This window comes from Atta colombica, unplaced genomic scaffold, assembly GCF_001594045.1.
Source record: "Atta colombica isolate Treedump-2 unplaced genomic scaffold, Acol1.0 scaffold210, whole genome shotgun sequence".
NCBI lineage: Eukaryota > Metazoa > Arthropoda > Insecta > Hymenoptera > Formicidae > Atta > Atta colombica.
In genome coordinates, this window is record NW_017259306.1 from 105,745 (window position 1) to 123,190 (window position 17,446).

The window sequence follows — 17,446 nt, forward strand, 5'->3', positions numbered from 1 at the left end:
TTTAATTTAATCCGACAAAGATCGCACGAGGCAAGTAACGACAGTTTGATGCAAATTGAGACAGGGACCTATTGGAATGCATTATTCTTCCGCTATCTCCTCTCATATAAACCTTCTCCCGGTCCTACGTTCTTGACGTAGAGACGCGTCGCTCTTCTCGTTCTGTTCTTTTTGTGCACTATGCATATTTCTTGTCTCCTTACATCACGTACCATTCTCCTCATTTTTTTCTCTCCTCATTCTTATATTATTTCACCCATCTAAACTCTGCCTTTCTCCTATCTCTCATTTTATTATACATCTTTTTTCCTTCCTGCATAAAATGTTTTAGAATTACATTACTAACTTCATTTAAGAATTTTTTGATTAATTTATAATTAATCTTTAGTTAATAAAAATGGAACTAAATATTATTATAAATGTCTTTATTATAACTTTTTAATCATTGATAATTAATCTTTAAACTTTGTATTGAGCTGAAGATAATATTAATTGAATAATAATGTTTCGTTAAATTTAAATTTTTTATCTTAAATTTTTTATGTATATAAATATCCTTTTAATTCCTATTTATAATCGTGTAACTATTGATTACATAAAATTATTGTTAAATTGACATCAGAATTATCAAATATTCCAGAATACGCTGTTTTCTTCATATATTTCTCCCTTTATTTTCTTTTTTCACTGTTTGATCTTTGCTCGGAAAAAATTCAGCGAAGAAACGCACCTTTCGTCTGTTTCTCTGCTTTTCGGCCGTCGCTATCAGATGTGCTTTGAATGCAGATAGCCACACGTATGTGTAAGTACGTATCTCTGCTGCAAAGAGCAGTGTTGGGCATGGTGGCAGCCATGTAAATAGGCCACCGGCATAATTTATACCCGTCACGGAGAGGAACGAGCGAGCCGGCGAGCCTGCCGGGATCCAAAACTATCTGCGGAAAAGCTACGCTATACGCGCGCAATGGGAGATCAGATCGCACCCATCGCTCTCGGTTTCACATCCTTGTATACTGCGTTAACATTTCACCTCTTGAGATTCCTTTACTTTATATATATCGCGACACGTCAATCCCCGCTCGGGATCCATTTTATTCTTTACTTCTCATAAGTAGAATTGCCGAGGATACGTATGACGAATGATTTGAACGCACATGCGGCCATTCCCGCGGTTTATTTTGCTCGATTTTGCTGGGATTGCAAGTCTGACTATATTCTAAGAACTTCGTTCATATTTTAGAAACTTAACAAGAAGCGACGTGAAAGGGATTATGCATGGAATTTTTCCGACATAAAAGTGGCAAGAAAAAATGAAATTATGCCATCCGTCGAGAAGAAGAGAAAGAATAATCAGTCTCGACTGAATGAACGCGATACAGTCATATTAGCTATATATTAAAAAAACGATATCTACGTTTTTTTTTTTTTATATGAAATGTCCTTTGATTGGAACAACGAGAACGCGCGAAAAGAGAGAGGTTCGCCTAAAGAAAAAAACACTTTGATGCGAGGTATCGGCGAAGCGAGAGAAGATAGTGAGCGCATGGAAGGCTGGGTATCAGGGCGAGGCAACAAACGGGGCAGTAAGTCGCGGCCCGGCCCAGGATTGGCGAACAAGAGGGCGCCCGCGGGTAGTCCGTTGAGGTTGTTCGAGCAAGCTATGACGTCACTAGGAGCGTCACGTCGCCACCTCTTCCTCCCACGATCAATGACGCGACCTTGCATCCCCTGTCCCGCGTCCCCTTGCCGACCCCGTCGCCCGCAACCCTCCAGGCTGAACCAACTGGTCCCAGTACTCAAAGGGGCGGCGGCTGTTTCTGCAACCTGGCAACCCTGCCTATATTTAGCATCCTCACCACCTCGTACTCTCGCTACTTCTGGTCTATCTCTCTCCATCATTCACATCCCTTGCATGGTTGATCGAAACCTCTCTCTTCATCCCTTTCTCTTTATCCATTCCGCGCTTCTTGCCCTTCCTCTTGCTCAATGATATAAACAACGCATCTGCGCAAGCGTCGAATTTTCGTAGCGATAGATAGTTCGAACAACGTCTGATCAGCACCATCGTCAATGGAAAGGAACTCCGAGCCTTCGTGATTGTGCTTTCGTAATCGCTCTACTGCCAGCATGGTATTTGACTATTTAGATAATTGAGATAGTGATTATATTACACAGTATCTCCAACTATAAGACGTCGGTTGTTTTAGCAGAAGTAGATGTTTTGATCAAATATCTTTCTGTTTACAGAATCCCAGAATAACGTATACATTATATAGGTTACTTCCTTACGTTTCTTTTCTTTAAACTCTTTTATTTAAAGATTTTTAAATTAACCTTCACATCAATTATATCTTTAGATTGATTTTTAAATCAATATTTTTATAAAGAAAATTTATTTGGTATTATTTTCTTCAATGTTTTATTATTGGTAAAAAAATATCCTGTGTTTAATAATAGTGGTAAATATTTTCTGTCATAAATTGATAATTTAAAAGTGTAAAATTAAATGGAGAATTAGTACTTTGTTCTACACACATTTATTTATCTATTTATCCACATCTATTTATCTATTTATATTTTTACAAAGTACTAACAACACACATATTGGCAAAATTGAGAATATAAATAATATAAATAATATGAATAATATAAATATAATAAATGATATAAATTTTTTAATAAAAATTTAACAATTTTTGTTTTGATAAATGTATATGCGATATTTATAGTGGCCAGCGATATTTTTCAAAAACAATGTATGTATTTCAGCTTTTTGTGAAAAAGATTTCTTTTTATTATAACAATTGATATTTACTGTCAAATGAAATATATTTTATATATGAACATGTATAATTCACCTGGCAATTTGTTTCATTTGATTGTAGTAATCATATGTCATCCTTTGTACTATTATTATTTCTATACTCCGTCGAACATTTTGAAATTACAATTCCCACTTGTGTTTCAAATAGTATTGTATAACTGGAGATATTGATATTGTTGTATTCAGTATTACAGTAATAAAAAATGCAGATTAATATTCATTTAACATGCGTCATACTCGTATTTATCGCATAAAGAACATGTACAATCACGTTTCTTACAAATTGGAGTTTCATAATTAATACGTTTTATTATTCTGCGGTGAGCAAATATGATTGACAAATTACATCCGAGCGGTTTAAATTATCGCGACTGATGTTTATCGATGATCGTGTCGTGCGGCGCAAATATAAAAAAATCTCGAGGGCAGATCCAACTCGCGATTGGTTACTATCGATCGAAAGCGCGTTATTAGCATCTGAATGAGGCAGAAGTGAATCAGTTCGAATCCGGTTCGATGATAAAGCGGTAGTGCCATCGATCACTAACCATTTCACTGAAATAATTCGAATGCAAATGCATCGAACCGACGATGTCGCCGGAATCTTTACTGCTTGCAGTCTCGCGAGCTTAGGCAAGGATCGAGCAAAGAAAATTAGTTGGAAAACACGAAGCGATATTTCTATGGAATCCTTGCTGTAAAGAAGGATTTGATTGCTTCTGCTAAACTTTTTGAAATGGTTTTCAAAAATAAGGTCACGTGGTTAGCATATCAATACAACTTGATTTCATAGAAAATATTCTTTCTTCTTGAATTTTACGTAAAAGTTATGAAAAACGATATTCAGTTATACATGATTTCATACGAAAAATGAAATTATTCTTTTATTTGAGACATATATTACAAATAATGTTTTTGCGAAAAGAAATTAATTTTAGCGACTGATTTACAGTTATAGAGATTATTAAAAAATTATTCAAAATTTAGTTTAGAAAAGTAAGAAAAATATTGAAATTGCCTACATTGAATCCAATTAAATAGAATTTTACAATTAATTTACAGGAAATGTTCTATTTTTTTAATTCCATAAAAGTAATGAATAACGATGTATGATTACATGATAAAAATGAAATTATATTTTCTTGTTATTTTATGAGATATATACATCTTACAAATAACATTTTTATAAAAAGAAGTTAATTTTAATGATTTACAATTTATTTATATTTATAAAGAGTATTAATTTAATTATGATTTTCTGTTCCTGCATAGATTGTTCTAGAATTCTCTTTCTCGCTTTAAACAAATATCAAACGTATATCTATCTCACTTTAAGTTCCAAAAATATAACATTAGTTCAGCCACAGACTTTTAGACAACAGTGAGCAAAATATTAAAATTATCTGTATAATATAAATGCGATTCTGCAATTAATTTAAGATAGTAATAGTACATATAGTCGCATAATAATGAACAGTAATAAATAGAGAATTACGAATGAAGTTTAATTTCTTGATATTCGACGCTTTCAAATTCTGCAAATGGAAGTAAGTCATTCGTTAAAAATAATTTGGAATATCGACTTGTTGATAACAAAGTTGCCATCTAAGTTAGCATTTCTAACTTTATAATGACAAAATGTAATTGCCATCATGTACGTTAGTATATTGTGATGAATTGTGTAAAGTGCGAAGCTGATTGCGAGAGGGAGTAAGGCTATATGATTAATGGCCAGTATGATAATGCATTATTTTGTAAAGCGTATTGCTAGTGTAAGTCGCAGTGGAATTCCCTGACTCGCCAGAAAATGCTTTTTAATAAATTGCGACACAGGATAAAATATGAATTACCGATTTTATAACTTAGATTTGATACACGTCATACAAGTTTTATTATCTAGCAAGGATTAATTATTTTTATAAATATAATCTTAGAACGGTTTGTTAGCAAAAGTGAATTAATTGTAAATGTACAGCACTTACCTTTCATTTTGTGAAAAAAAAAAGAATAGAATTAGGTTGGCATATGTTACATGTTACATTTAAATAAACGATCCTGTATTGTGACAAATTTGATTGGTATACAATGGTTTACAAGGGAGTCGATCGTATCACGCCACGGAATGGCACAGGGGATAACGAAAGATTGAATCGAAGGTACAAGCGTAAGTGGAATGCAGCGATGAATGAAAGCGCAAACTGGAAGACGCTATTTTTTCTGTTCTCTCCCTCTTTTGCCATGGAAATACTTAATTCTTTCGCGCGATCTCGTTCCATTTACACATGTCAACGCTGCGCTTGTCGATGCAAGTTCAGAAACATGTTTTTCTTGTGTATTACGTGGATATCTACAAACATTCTGCTCGAGATAGAGATCTTATAAATTGCATTTTATCTCGGAAGTTGTCATAAAGAGACCCACTTCTAGACAGTACATGCCGTCCATTGGATGTCCAATAGACGTCATGTGCTGTCTGGGTTTTTACAAAATTGGACATTTTGCCAGAATATCGATGAGCATACTGCGGCAAGTGCAACGAGCAAAATGAAATGTTTATTCGATCGTCGTGACGTATAAAAATGGAGATTGAATTGCGAAAGGTCTCCGAGATTTCTATTTCTGCTCGGAGCAACATGTAATCACACAGTTACACATGTAAACGTAATCAAGTAGTTACATAAAAACGCGAAACAGTCTCTACACCTTTCCTTCGGATGGTAATCTGGATCAACGTTTGCAAATGTAGTGCTTTAATCAGTTATTGGAAATCTTTAGCAGACTTATTGGTTTACTTCGACATAATCCACTATGTGATCCAATCGAAATCCAAGATGTTCGGTAACGTAGAACCATCCATCGAAGAGGTGCATCATCGGATTTCTACCACCCGATGGAGGACGAAGGGGATTTTTGATGGGTTATCCGTTATATTAGAGATTTTCACGTGCGGTTCCGTGCACGTAGATTGTTACATTGCTTCACGACTTATTTGTCGGTTTTCCGTAGTGAGCTCGGGAATAGAAAAAGTGTCACGATGAACATCAACACGAAAAACGTTAATGGTAACGGACGATCAGGACGCGTTGCGATCGCAAAATGCGTCATCGATTTTGTTCGATTATCTTAAATCACTCGCACGTCTTCGCTCTAACGTGTTATCGATTGCGCGATATACACTTGTCAATTAATCACACTGGGTACTTCGACATTGTCTTGGGAAGGTTTTCGTTTTCGCTTGACGCTCGATCCCTTCTGAGCTGCTCCTCATAACATTATTACGTACGACGTTTATCATTATTTTTGTTTTTTTAACGACTTAATACCCGATATACGCATTATCTATCGCTTTATTATCCGGTGATAGATAACAATTATTCGTAATAAGAAAGTCTGACGATATGATAGGTTGATCGCTCTCTCGATGGCCGCCACGAATAAATCTTTAAAAAAGTGAAAGATATTTCCACGTTTTACGATTATATTATTACATTAAAAAAATGATATTGTATTAACAGTATTGTTTTAATTTAAAATAATTTTGTTAATTTATAATAACACCATTAATGAAATAAATGTCATATTTTTGTTTTAATAAAATTTTATTTGTTTCATTATTGCTGCTGTTAAATCAATAAGATTATTTCCAATTAAAATAATGCTGTTGATATAATATTTTTTTCAGTGTAGCATAATTTATTTTATCACACAAAATTTCTTTTGAATTCCTATTTTCATCGAATTCATGTTGGATAATTGAGCTTTATTGATATCGTATCACAATATCTGTGTACAAAATTTATCAAATATATTTAACATACTGTTTTTTATTAAAAAATTCGAATTAATAGTTCGTTGTAAGATTGTTTTATTGAGTATATATCAAATGAAATGACGAGAATGTCATATAGAAACTTTCAATAATCGCAAGACGCAACGTGAAAGGACTTTCGTGTTAAATTGGCAATCCAATCTTTGATATTTACAACTGGGAATTGGAAATTCGCGTCACGTCGCGATTCATCGTGTATTTGTATGGGCAAAACGAATACCTTGGAAAAAGGAAATTCAGCTTTACACGTGGCGGCACGTAATTTGGCTACCGATTTCCCCCGCCGTTTTACGTCCGACACTGAAGCGAACTAAATTGCGATTGCAGATATTTTTACATGCGGCCAGCGTTCCCGAATTGTTTTAAAATTCAGCACAGTTCTAATTATCGATTGAGTTTATATCGTACTGACAATCTCCACAAAGTGTTGCAGTCATTTTATTTATTTTGTTAAAATTTATGCATCAATTCGTTGATATTTCAATAAATATATTTCAGTATAAATAAAAATTAATCAAAAATACAATTTATTGTTAATTTGATCTTCTTGCATACTTCTAATATTAAATTATTTAAATGCATCGTGCTGATAAAATACATTACCGCTCAAAAGTGCTTCTCCTCTCTGTCATTCTTAATTAAATGAAGAAGACTGAATTTCAATCTTTTTTTCTAATCTTCTAGATGTTATACTTAATAATAATATTTTTAATCGTTTTAAATTTTATCGTTTTACTCTAAATATATAAAGAAAATATAGTAGAATTAGGATTTTAAATGTATAAAAGGCTATATATCAAAATCGAGCATATACTGCGCAAATACTTTGAGCAGTAGTGTACACGAAACTTTATATAAGAAATATCAGTACATTGGTATTTTATTAATATATCTCAAATATATTAAACAACTTGATGTTCAATCATGACATCATTTTGATTACTTAATGCCATTTAAACAACTATCAGTTATATAAACATAAGTTCTATAAACATTCAATTAGATTTGTTTTATAATTTTATATTAGATTTGTTAAATAATATTTCTTTTTATTATATGTTAATACTTTTTTACATATAAAATGGCACATTGTTTGAAATAATCGCGAATATCGAACTCCGATCGATGAAGTTATAAAACTGGCTTGCGTAATTATAATCTGCGCTTTCAAAAATGCACATTTGTGCATTTATAGTCTGTCGTAGGTAATGAACGTAGCGTCGAACTATACGGGCGGGAGATATCGTCTCTTGGCACGAAAATTATGAGCGTAAACGTCGTTTTTCAGGCCAGATCACGACGATCTGTCAATGCACGGTAAGTTCCATCACGAGACAGCTTTGAAGATAGTTAAAAAAAACACGAAACGAGAAGCGAAAATACTTGCGTCCACCTATTGATCCTGATCGGCGCGATCTGGCACTATTAGGTACTTATAACGCGTTTACACGATTAACCTAAATTCATACGTTTCACATGCATTTCGTTATAATTCACGCGTTCGCACACGGTCTCTTTCTCTCTCAATAAACGTCTATAAGTATGTATATTTATATTTGCATTTATATTTATATATATTTATATATTATATATACTATTTCGCTCTTAACATTCACGCATCGGTGCGATTGTGCACCCATTGTCTTTCAGTTAAAAAACTCATGACTCCGCCATTTGCGGCGCCAGACTCCACTTTCACATTGCACAAAATAGTTACCCCCTTATACACGGTAATCGATAATTGTAATTTATAGTAATAATCATAATAACTAGTCATAATAATAATAAGAATAATAGTAGCGACGTCGTCACGATCGACAGTCTCTTTTGGCACGTGACGTTTCTAATGACTCGCGATGGCGGACTTTCGACCCATCGCGAATATTCTTCTATTTCCACCCGCTGTGTTTTTTTTAATCATGCGTTTCGCGCATATCATGGCAGTAAGTGTGTTGTTCAAGTTGCTGGTTGCACATGCACCCATCCCAGGACCATTATATTATCGCAATTGCGGCGAGCACATTATCGTCGCCGATAATTCGTTATGTTTTGATTTTTATTTGATTCTCTCACGATTATTTACAATGTACAAAGGATTCGGTCAAAATGAACTTTCGCCCCTGTTCTCGTCGCCAATGTAGATTAGCTTTAGAGCTTAAGAGATATTCTGAGGCGACAACTTCGCGGCGAAAGATTCCGCCGGTGGCTGCTCCCTCTTCAAACCTGAAGCCCAACGATCTAACATATGTCCTACATCCATTTTATTCCATTTTTATGTTTCACTTTATTCTCGAATAATAAAGAGTTCCAAGAATGTATATTTTTAATAAAATAAGAATAATAATAAGATGTAATAAAATACTTTTAAATTCCAATATTAATCTCTTAATGTGTCGTCGTTTTAAAAAATGGCAATGACATTAATGCTACTTTCCGTAAGTAGAAAGATTCGTGAATATTTCTTCAATTAGATGTATATTCCTCAAATCACGTGACCTCAGTGGAGAAGACAGTAGCCGCGGAGAGGAGAATAGGATGATATTAGGTTCTCAATGTAGTTTACTTCACTTGCCGATTTTATCGATTATCGAATAATTCAAAGACTCGAGTAATGCGATTCTTCGCGATTCGAACATACCCATAATCCAATTGTCCTTTGCGTAACTCTGTATCGAGATAATCATATTCTCCAATATTTATTAGAGGAACTAGTCTCTCTTAACTTTTCCTAAATCTTATAATTATAACGCATTGTTATTGAAACCGATACCAAATGTCCGGTACTGCGTTAAAAGTATTACAGCGAAGAGACAATTTTTCTTCTTTTAATTCCTTAGAATCTTATAATTATTGCTCTATAAAAATATCAATGCTTCCATGTTTCAATTGCTTCATCACTCGAGCTTGGATTATTCGACTTTTGGACAAAATCGCAAAAAGAGGGTTTTCTCGACAGTGTTCAAACATTGTAGCGATACCCCAATATTAAGATCATCACGATGAAAAGACGCCGATTGTTTCTTCATTGATTTAGCGTCTAGGTAATGTATTCCGGCTTGTCGTTGAGGCCGGACCAGTGTCGTGGGGAAGCTGGTGTCCATGGCACCGCTACGTCGAGAGCCGCGATGCTGCTGAGTTTCCGCTGGAAAATAAACTTCGGGCTCTTAGATTTCTTTGGGCTCTTCGGTGGCGATTCCGCGAAGGTCACGTTTCTTCGCGGTCTCCTGGGTGGCGGGGGTGGTGGCGGTGGTGCCACCAACGGTGGCGGCGGGGGTGTGGGCAGTGAATTTGCGGGCGAATTGTCGCTCGGGCTTTCCTGGTAGCAGTTTATACCTGGGTATGTGTGTTGCTGTGTACTTGATCGCTCTCGGTGTTCCCAATCGCGTTTGCTGGTGCGTAATACTGGAAATTTCAATGTCGACGATTAGACAGTGTTAGATTCGCTTGAGCTAACAACCTTCTGTAACTATTGCAGTTTCTCAATTATCGCGGAATTAAAAAAATTTTTTGGAAATAAAACCAAAACGGAAAAGTATAATTTTTCTTTCAATTCTCTGAAATAGTATCTTAATCTATAATCTTTTATTATTAGTTATTTAAATTATAAACAAATTGTAAACGAGTTTTTATTCGGAATAATGTTATATATATTGAATTAATTTTTTTCAGCATTCCAGTAAATAATGTTAATACTTTATCATAAATCATTAAATTTTAATTGATGCAAGTTGTAACAATTTTAAAGATAATCATACATCACAGATGATTTGAAACTGAACAGTATACAATGATGTACTAGCTCAGGCATGCAAATGAATTGATAAAAGGTTTCTTATGTGACAAAATTTCAGGTGTAGTAACAGAATTATGTGAAAGATTGCAAAACTATAGGTGTGTGATTTTTAACATGAATAGGGCTTATTATTTCTTCGCTACGTTTTGTATTGCTAATGTTATTTCACTACGATAGAGTTTTAATTCTAAATGTAGATATATAGACGTTTCATTCTCGTTCGCAATTGTTGCCGATGTAAACTTGGAATATACAAAATCCTTTGTTTTAATATTTTGGTTTAATCCGAGTAGAGATTGAAAATGTATTACAAGTTATAACGATATTGACATTATAATTTGCAACAATAGTACGATCCATAAATAAAAAAGAATTTTGTTCGCTTCGAATTTCACACAGGCGATCGATGGGACACATACGCCGACACAAAGAAAATGAATCAATAAAAGCAATTCTGAATTTACGCATGTGTCTGTCGCTTGTTTATAAGTTTTGCATAATAAACTTGAAAAGCGTTACGCATTACATTTCGTTTGCCGGTGCATTCTTGCTTAAACCATGCCAAATAAGCGCGTATAAATTACTAAAAAGAATCGAAATATTTAACAAAGGAAGCAATGAATGAATAAACGTGGAAGAAAGTTAGGGATAGGTAATGCGAGTTGACAGTACACGCAAGACAAATTAATCGAACAACCCATAAGAAAACATTTTGCAGTTATATATGTAAAAAATAATAATATAATAATTTATTTGACGCTCATATTAAAATATTAAAATTTCTGATTTTATCAACCGTTTTTATCAACCTTCCTCAACAGAATTTATTGCTAAAACTCAAAGATTTAGTTTTAAAGAGCTGTTAGAAACAAACGTATTGCTCTAATAACAAATATTTATGAATGAATGTTGCGAAAGATTGTTAAAATTGAAAACCAAATAAACCATCCGTTATTAATCAGCTGCAAAGTGAGAAAAAATTCGAAAAAAAAAATAGCTGTTTTGCATATAGATATTGAATACTATTCAACTCTGAAAGGAGTATAAAGGATACACCGTGCAGATATATCCATACACCGACGTAGAAATGTACGACGTAGGAACGTAAGAAAATTAGAGATCTTCAAAAAATTTCCTGTGTAGCTCTTGATGCACCATGGTCTCTTCAGAATCATACCTTCGGCGCGAACGTAGTCAATGTTGGTACCTCCGCAGCCAGTACTCGTTTCTTCCCGCGCTGTGAAAGGAATCAGTATTACAAAAAACTGGAATTTTCGTGAAGATCTCAAATTTTTCTTAAGTCCCTACATGTCTTTGTTTCTTTTCCTTTATGCATATTTACGTGGAAGCTAATAATGTTAATTATTAGTGTTAATGAAATATTTCTATCAGACGATGTTTTGTGGGATTAATATGTGTCGATATAAATATATTATAATTCTTATAATTTCTTTAGAAGTAATTGTTTAGAGATAATATGTTTAGAGAGACATACGAAGAGACATTTGTATATTGCGTGTGACAGGCATTGATTTAACCTTCGTCAAAGGACAGATAGCATTCCAGGATTTGGTGGCTGTGTGACCAAAACCGCAACTAATCGTGCAAAAGCATTTGACACGGAAAGCGAAAGAGAAAGATAAAATGAAGAAGATTTGACATGGAAAGTGAAAGAGAAAGATAAAATGAGGAAGACTGCAATAGAATTAGGAGAAAGCAAAGATAAATATGAAATGGGATTAAAATAAGGGTGAGAGTACTCACATATGGTCCCGGGAAAGGCGCATGCATCCTCCGTCTAACTCTGCAGTCCGTACCACTAGAGACAAAAACCCAAAGTAGAACGAAACGCAAACGCGAACGAGCAAATTTATTCGTCCCCCCTGCTGTACGTTCTTCCGAGTAAAAAAGAAAAAGACGAGAGAAACAGAAAAGAGCGCAATACATCCAGCCAGCCGCACATCGCACGCACGTACGCATACATATGTAGGTATATACATATATGAAGAATATATGTATGTCAATATATTGAACGGTCTTAGTCCTCTGGTCGATCGGTCTTTTCGAGACTGAAGGCTGAAACTCTGGGATATTAAATGCAGCCAAGTTGAGACCGGCCATGTAACTAACGAGAGTGTGTCAAACGTTTACGCTGCTAACTGCATGCCAAGCGTTACTCTATATATTGTTCATCTATATGTATGGATATAATGTATAGGTTTCATGTATATATGCGTATGTATAATGTACGATGCTCTTGTTGCGAATGTATATATGTTTTATGATACATCGATACCTTTGGTTCGAGACCAAAGTAATTGCGCGACAAGACGCATCGCCGATCGAGAGCACCTGTGTATTTTTCTCCTTTTTTATATTAATGTGTAGTTTATAAAGGAGAATTCAATAATTAATATCGAGAGAATGTTCGCAGATGCGTTATCGTAATAAACAGCCATTATAAATAACAACAATATTACAATGTATTTAATGCACGATTGCGCAAGGTGCATTCGACAGACTGTGCGTGTTTTATTATTAATATATACAAATACAATATTGTACAAACATGCTACTTGTATGTTTAATATCCTAGTTTGATATCATGTATCATTAAGCAAACTAATATTTAAATGATATTAAACAAATATTGTCGATTACTGCATTTATTTTCTCTTCTTTGGATCGGCGGCGCGTTTGTCGAAGCGTCTCTGGCTAAATAATCTCTACCGTATGCGAATATGCGTATGCGAACATATTAATGAAAGATACTATCACTTACCCGTCCATTGTCGAAATCGCGACCACCACCGATGGTAAGTCGTGCTTTCGCCTTCATCGCGTCCGACAGCGGTATCTAAGGAAGAACAGACATTTTAGAAATTTTATCACATTAAATAATCTCTTTCTAATATTTTTATACAAACTTTGTAAGATTATTAAATAATGAAGATATTTCATTATTTGATACCAAAATAAGATATTGTAAGTAATGGAACAATTAATAAAATAATTAATTGAAAATATTACATTAGTTAGTTGTAAATACAATAACGATTTAAAAAAAGTTAAAATTAGTAATTAATTAATAAAATTTGGTGTATTACATAAAAATATTAGGAATATTTTGATTTTATAATGTAATTTAATTAAATTATGACAAAGTAAATATAACAAAATATATAAAATTACATTCTTTTGATATTACCTTCGCTCTTGTCGCCTCTGTATGCGACTTGTAGCAGAATTCCAAGAGAGCTACGGCGAGTGCCAGAAGAAGGCCACCGATCAGGATATAAAATATTCCCGCTACATTGCTCAGCGATAACTCGTTTCTGGTAGGATCTGGCTTATCACCATGCCTGCATTCTGTTCTTTCGTACCACCATCGTTCAACTAACTTTGCCAGTTCTCCATTCTCCTTCAGAGAGAGCACCGCCAAATTTATGGGATCCCTGTCATTGCCAAATTTACGATACTATATTATTAAGTAAAAAACCCATTAAATAAATAGTATATAAAATATACGTAGCCACAGAAAAAATATCGATAAGAACAAGATTTGTAATAGTATTATTTTATTTCTTGTCAGGTAACTTCGCGATATATTCACTTCAGAACATACATCTTCTAAAAAATTCTAAAAACGCACCTCATAAATCTGGAAGACTCACTATAACTTTGATAAACTGTAACTTTGAGAAATTTAGACTAATATTTTTAGATTCTTTTTTCTTTTAATTAAAGCTCTGAGAATATGTAGGTTGGGAATATGTAGATTGTAATGCCAAAAAGTTTTATATTGTTAAGTTATAAAATAAAACTTTCTTTTCTTTTCTACATATGAAGCAAGTGAAATTTCGATTGGGTCTAGGAGATTCAAATGTGTGTGTGTTTCAAAGTTAAAGTACGATTTAATTATAATATGTGCAAAAGAGAGAATAAGTAGTCGGAATATCGAAATATCATAGCAATGCGTCTAATCAGATTTGTAAGAAAAAGTCAGGGGAACTTTCTTTCTTTAATTAAGCTTGGAGAAATATCGGAAACTCTACGAAGTTTCTGCTCCAAACTACAAGGAGAGAAATTTTCTCGACTTGAGGAAAAAAGATTAATAAAAAAGGACGCCATGGCGCCATTATTCTTCGGTAGGTGTGTAGATAGACATAATAAAGCTGCTGTTTACATACCGCCCTTCAATTATCTGCCTTACGAGCAGCGTTCTTGCTTCGACAATCTAAAGACAGCGCGTGAGTCGCGGTTATACGAGATCAGAGCATAGCACAAAACGTCAAGGGGAGTTGCGCGGTTAAAAAATCAATAACATGCAAATTTGCTCGTATTACCGTCGCAGCGGTACGCTTGCTCTAGTCACATTATGAAGATTAATGGACTAACAAATACTTATTCATAGATTTTTCTAATTTCCTTTACTGTAGAAGATTGGATCGTAAGTATCATTGCAACATAAATTTCATTTCTATGTATAGAATTTTTATTGTTACAGATTAACGAACTGATATAAATTTTATTGCATGTAAAAAAATTCAATTATTTTGAAAATTTTCTTTTTTTCTTTTTAATATATGCATGGAAAGAGAAAAGTATACACATATGAAAATCATATTTGGGAATTTAAAGGATTTAATTTTTAAAAGATTGTTTATTTGAGGAATTAGTAATCATTAAGTATTTAATTTATAAAGTATTTAATTTATAATTTAATTAGTTTAAAATAATTAAGTTAATATTATTATTATTTTAGTTTTAAAAATAATATTTAAACTGAAATATTGGCTTAAAAAAAGATTACAATGTGTTGAATTGTTCAAAAAAAAAATTTCGAATAAAGATATAAACAGATTTTATACAAATTGAAAGGTAAATGTTAATGCGCTGTTGAAACACGATAGGAAATGACGTTGGTTGATGAACGTGTCCTATAATGGGTAATGGCATGGAAAAGAGAGTACGAGTTTTTCTATGCTAATTGTGTGTAATGATGTGCGATGACATTCCGAACACAGCGAAACGAGAAGCGAAAAGCCGCAAAAAGATTTAAAAGAAACAAAGACGATGTGATCGCATGAAAGAGTGATAAAGAAAGAAAGAGATCTCTGTTTCACTTTGATGACTACAAAACCTCGTTAATTACCTACTCTCTCCTGTTTATACAACGAAAATATATCAAAGATCTTCTCTGCTGTTTGATGAGATACGGAAAGTACAATAATTGTTAACGCAGATGTGAAATTATTCCAACGGATCTACTAATTCATATTATAATTCATGCCATAAATAACTTATCGTTTAGAATTACTGTAGCACTACTGTATGGATGCGTAGAAAAAAATATAAGGCAACTTAAAATTATATATTTTATTGCAATATTTTTTGCGTTTTTAATTTTACATTATTTTATTAGCAAAGTCTAAAGAAGTTAACTTTTATAGAGAGCTTTCTGCCAATGAGTACTCACCTGAGTGGGGATCCTAGCGGTGTCGCGACACCAAAACCTTTGGCATCGAGATTTCTCCCGACCTTCATTGTGTCGCAGGGCTCTCTCTCATTGATGTAATCGTTCATCGGACTTTCTAATAAAAACGCATATTTGCCTTTACTTGTTCTTACTTTTTCTATTCCTTCTTCGTATGATTGTACAAACACGTCTCTCCGTGAGTTCATAAATTCCCACATCTTGCTGTAGAGATTGATTTGAGATTTCTGCAAACGAACGAAAAAGGAAAATGAATGCGGATCGATAATGAAATGTACATAGAAAATTTAATGACGTTTGTCTAATTTGGAACAGGTTAAACATTCCTCTTGAATATTTACCCGAAAAAAATCCAAAGTGGTACCATTAAGGATGGTGCCATATTGTACCTCCGTCTGCGCCGCCAAATCCTCTGGTGAGTTAATTGGCGTGACCATTCTCTCGATGGTTAAAAATGCGGCGAGATTTGCGGTATAGGAACATATTAAAATCAAAGTGAAGAACCACCAGACACTGCCAGCTATGCGACCAGATATGGATCTACGAATTGAATTATTCGGGAATTATTAACTTAAAATAAATAATAAATATGTTTGTACACACACACACACACACACACACACACACACACAAAACACACACATACGCACAACATACGCACGCACGCACGCACGCACGCGCGCGCGCGCGCGCACACACACACACACACACACACACAAAATACGAGTACGTAACTCATAGATATATAGATAATAGAACATTGAAATATTGAGATATAGACTTCTTTCATTATATGTAATATGTAAATTTTAAAGTAATGTAAAGACTGTGATATCAGTTTACAATTAAATAAATTAGCATTCACTTTATCCGTGCATTGCATAAACAATAGATCTTTTTCTAGTCGGTACAATTCAAGTCTTACTACTCGCAAACAAGAAACATGATATCGTTAATTATGTGTGTACACATCGGATTTAGATTTGTGCAGGATGAGCATCGAGATCGCGCGCGAGGGTAGTCCAAGGAGAAGAGGAAGAGAAGCGCAGAGAAGGAGAATGGAGGAATGGTGGTCGTTCGCGCGGGTTCCACGAAATTTACAATTCATATCGCCACCGCGCGAATATTTAAACCATTAATCAAGAGGGCTACTAGGATGGGGTGGTGCACTGGATACAGCCAAATGTAAATTAATTGAGACCCAGTTTCGGAGTGAGCACGCGGTCTGTTTCGCGTAAACGACAAAATGCGCGTACTCGTAACGTTCACTTTTGTTGCAATTCTCTAGCAATGATATACAGTTTTATATGATTTCTAAAACTGAATGTTAAGTTATTATTGTTACTTATATCGCAAAAATTATGACTGCAGAAGACTGCCAAGAAAATAAATAGAAAAATTGTACAAAGATATTTTTAAATTTTAACGAAAGAAAGAAAAGAAAATATTTTCTAATTTTTTTTATCTTTTCGTTATAATAACAGCCATAATGCATGTCAATCT

The 17,446-nt window shown here is 34.0% G+C and overlaps 1 protein-coding gene across 1 annotated transcript in view; it reads right to left on the bottom strand.

Annotated features, from left to right (window-relative positions):
• Positions 1 to 9,914: 9,914 nt before the first annotated feature.
• Positions 9,915 to 17,446, bottom strand: part of LOC108687709 (glutamate receptor 1) — a 224,458-nt gene continuing 216,926 nt past the window's right edge. Inside the window, exons 15-20 of the mRNA XM_018193628.1 lie at positions 16,285 to 16,483; positions 15,926 to 16,170; positions 13,655 to 13,901; positions 13,229 to 13,303; positions 11,624 to 11,683; positions 9,915 to 10,055 (exon numbers count right to left, since the gene is read on the bottom strand). Of these exons, the coding sequence (XP_018049117.1) occupies positions 9,981 to 10,055; positions 11,624 to 11,683; positions 13,229 to 13,303; positions 13,655 to 13,901; positions 15,926 to 16,170; positions 16,285 to 16,483 (901 nt within the window). The 3' untranslated portion in view covers positions 9,915 to 9,980. The remainder of the gene's footprint in view (positions 10,056 to 11,623; positions 11,684 to 13,228; positions 13,304 to 13,654; positions 13,902 to 15,925; positions 16,171 to 16,284; positions 16,484 to 17,446) is intronic.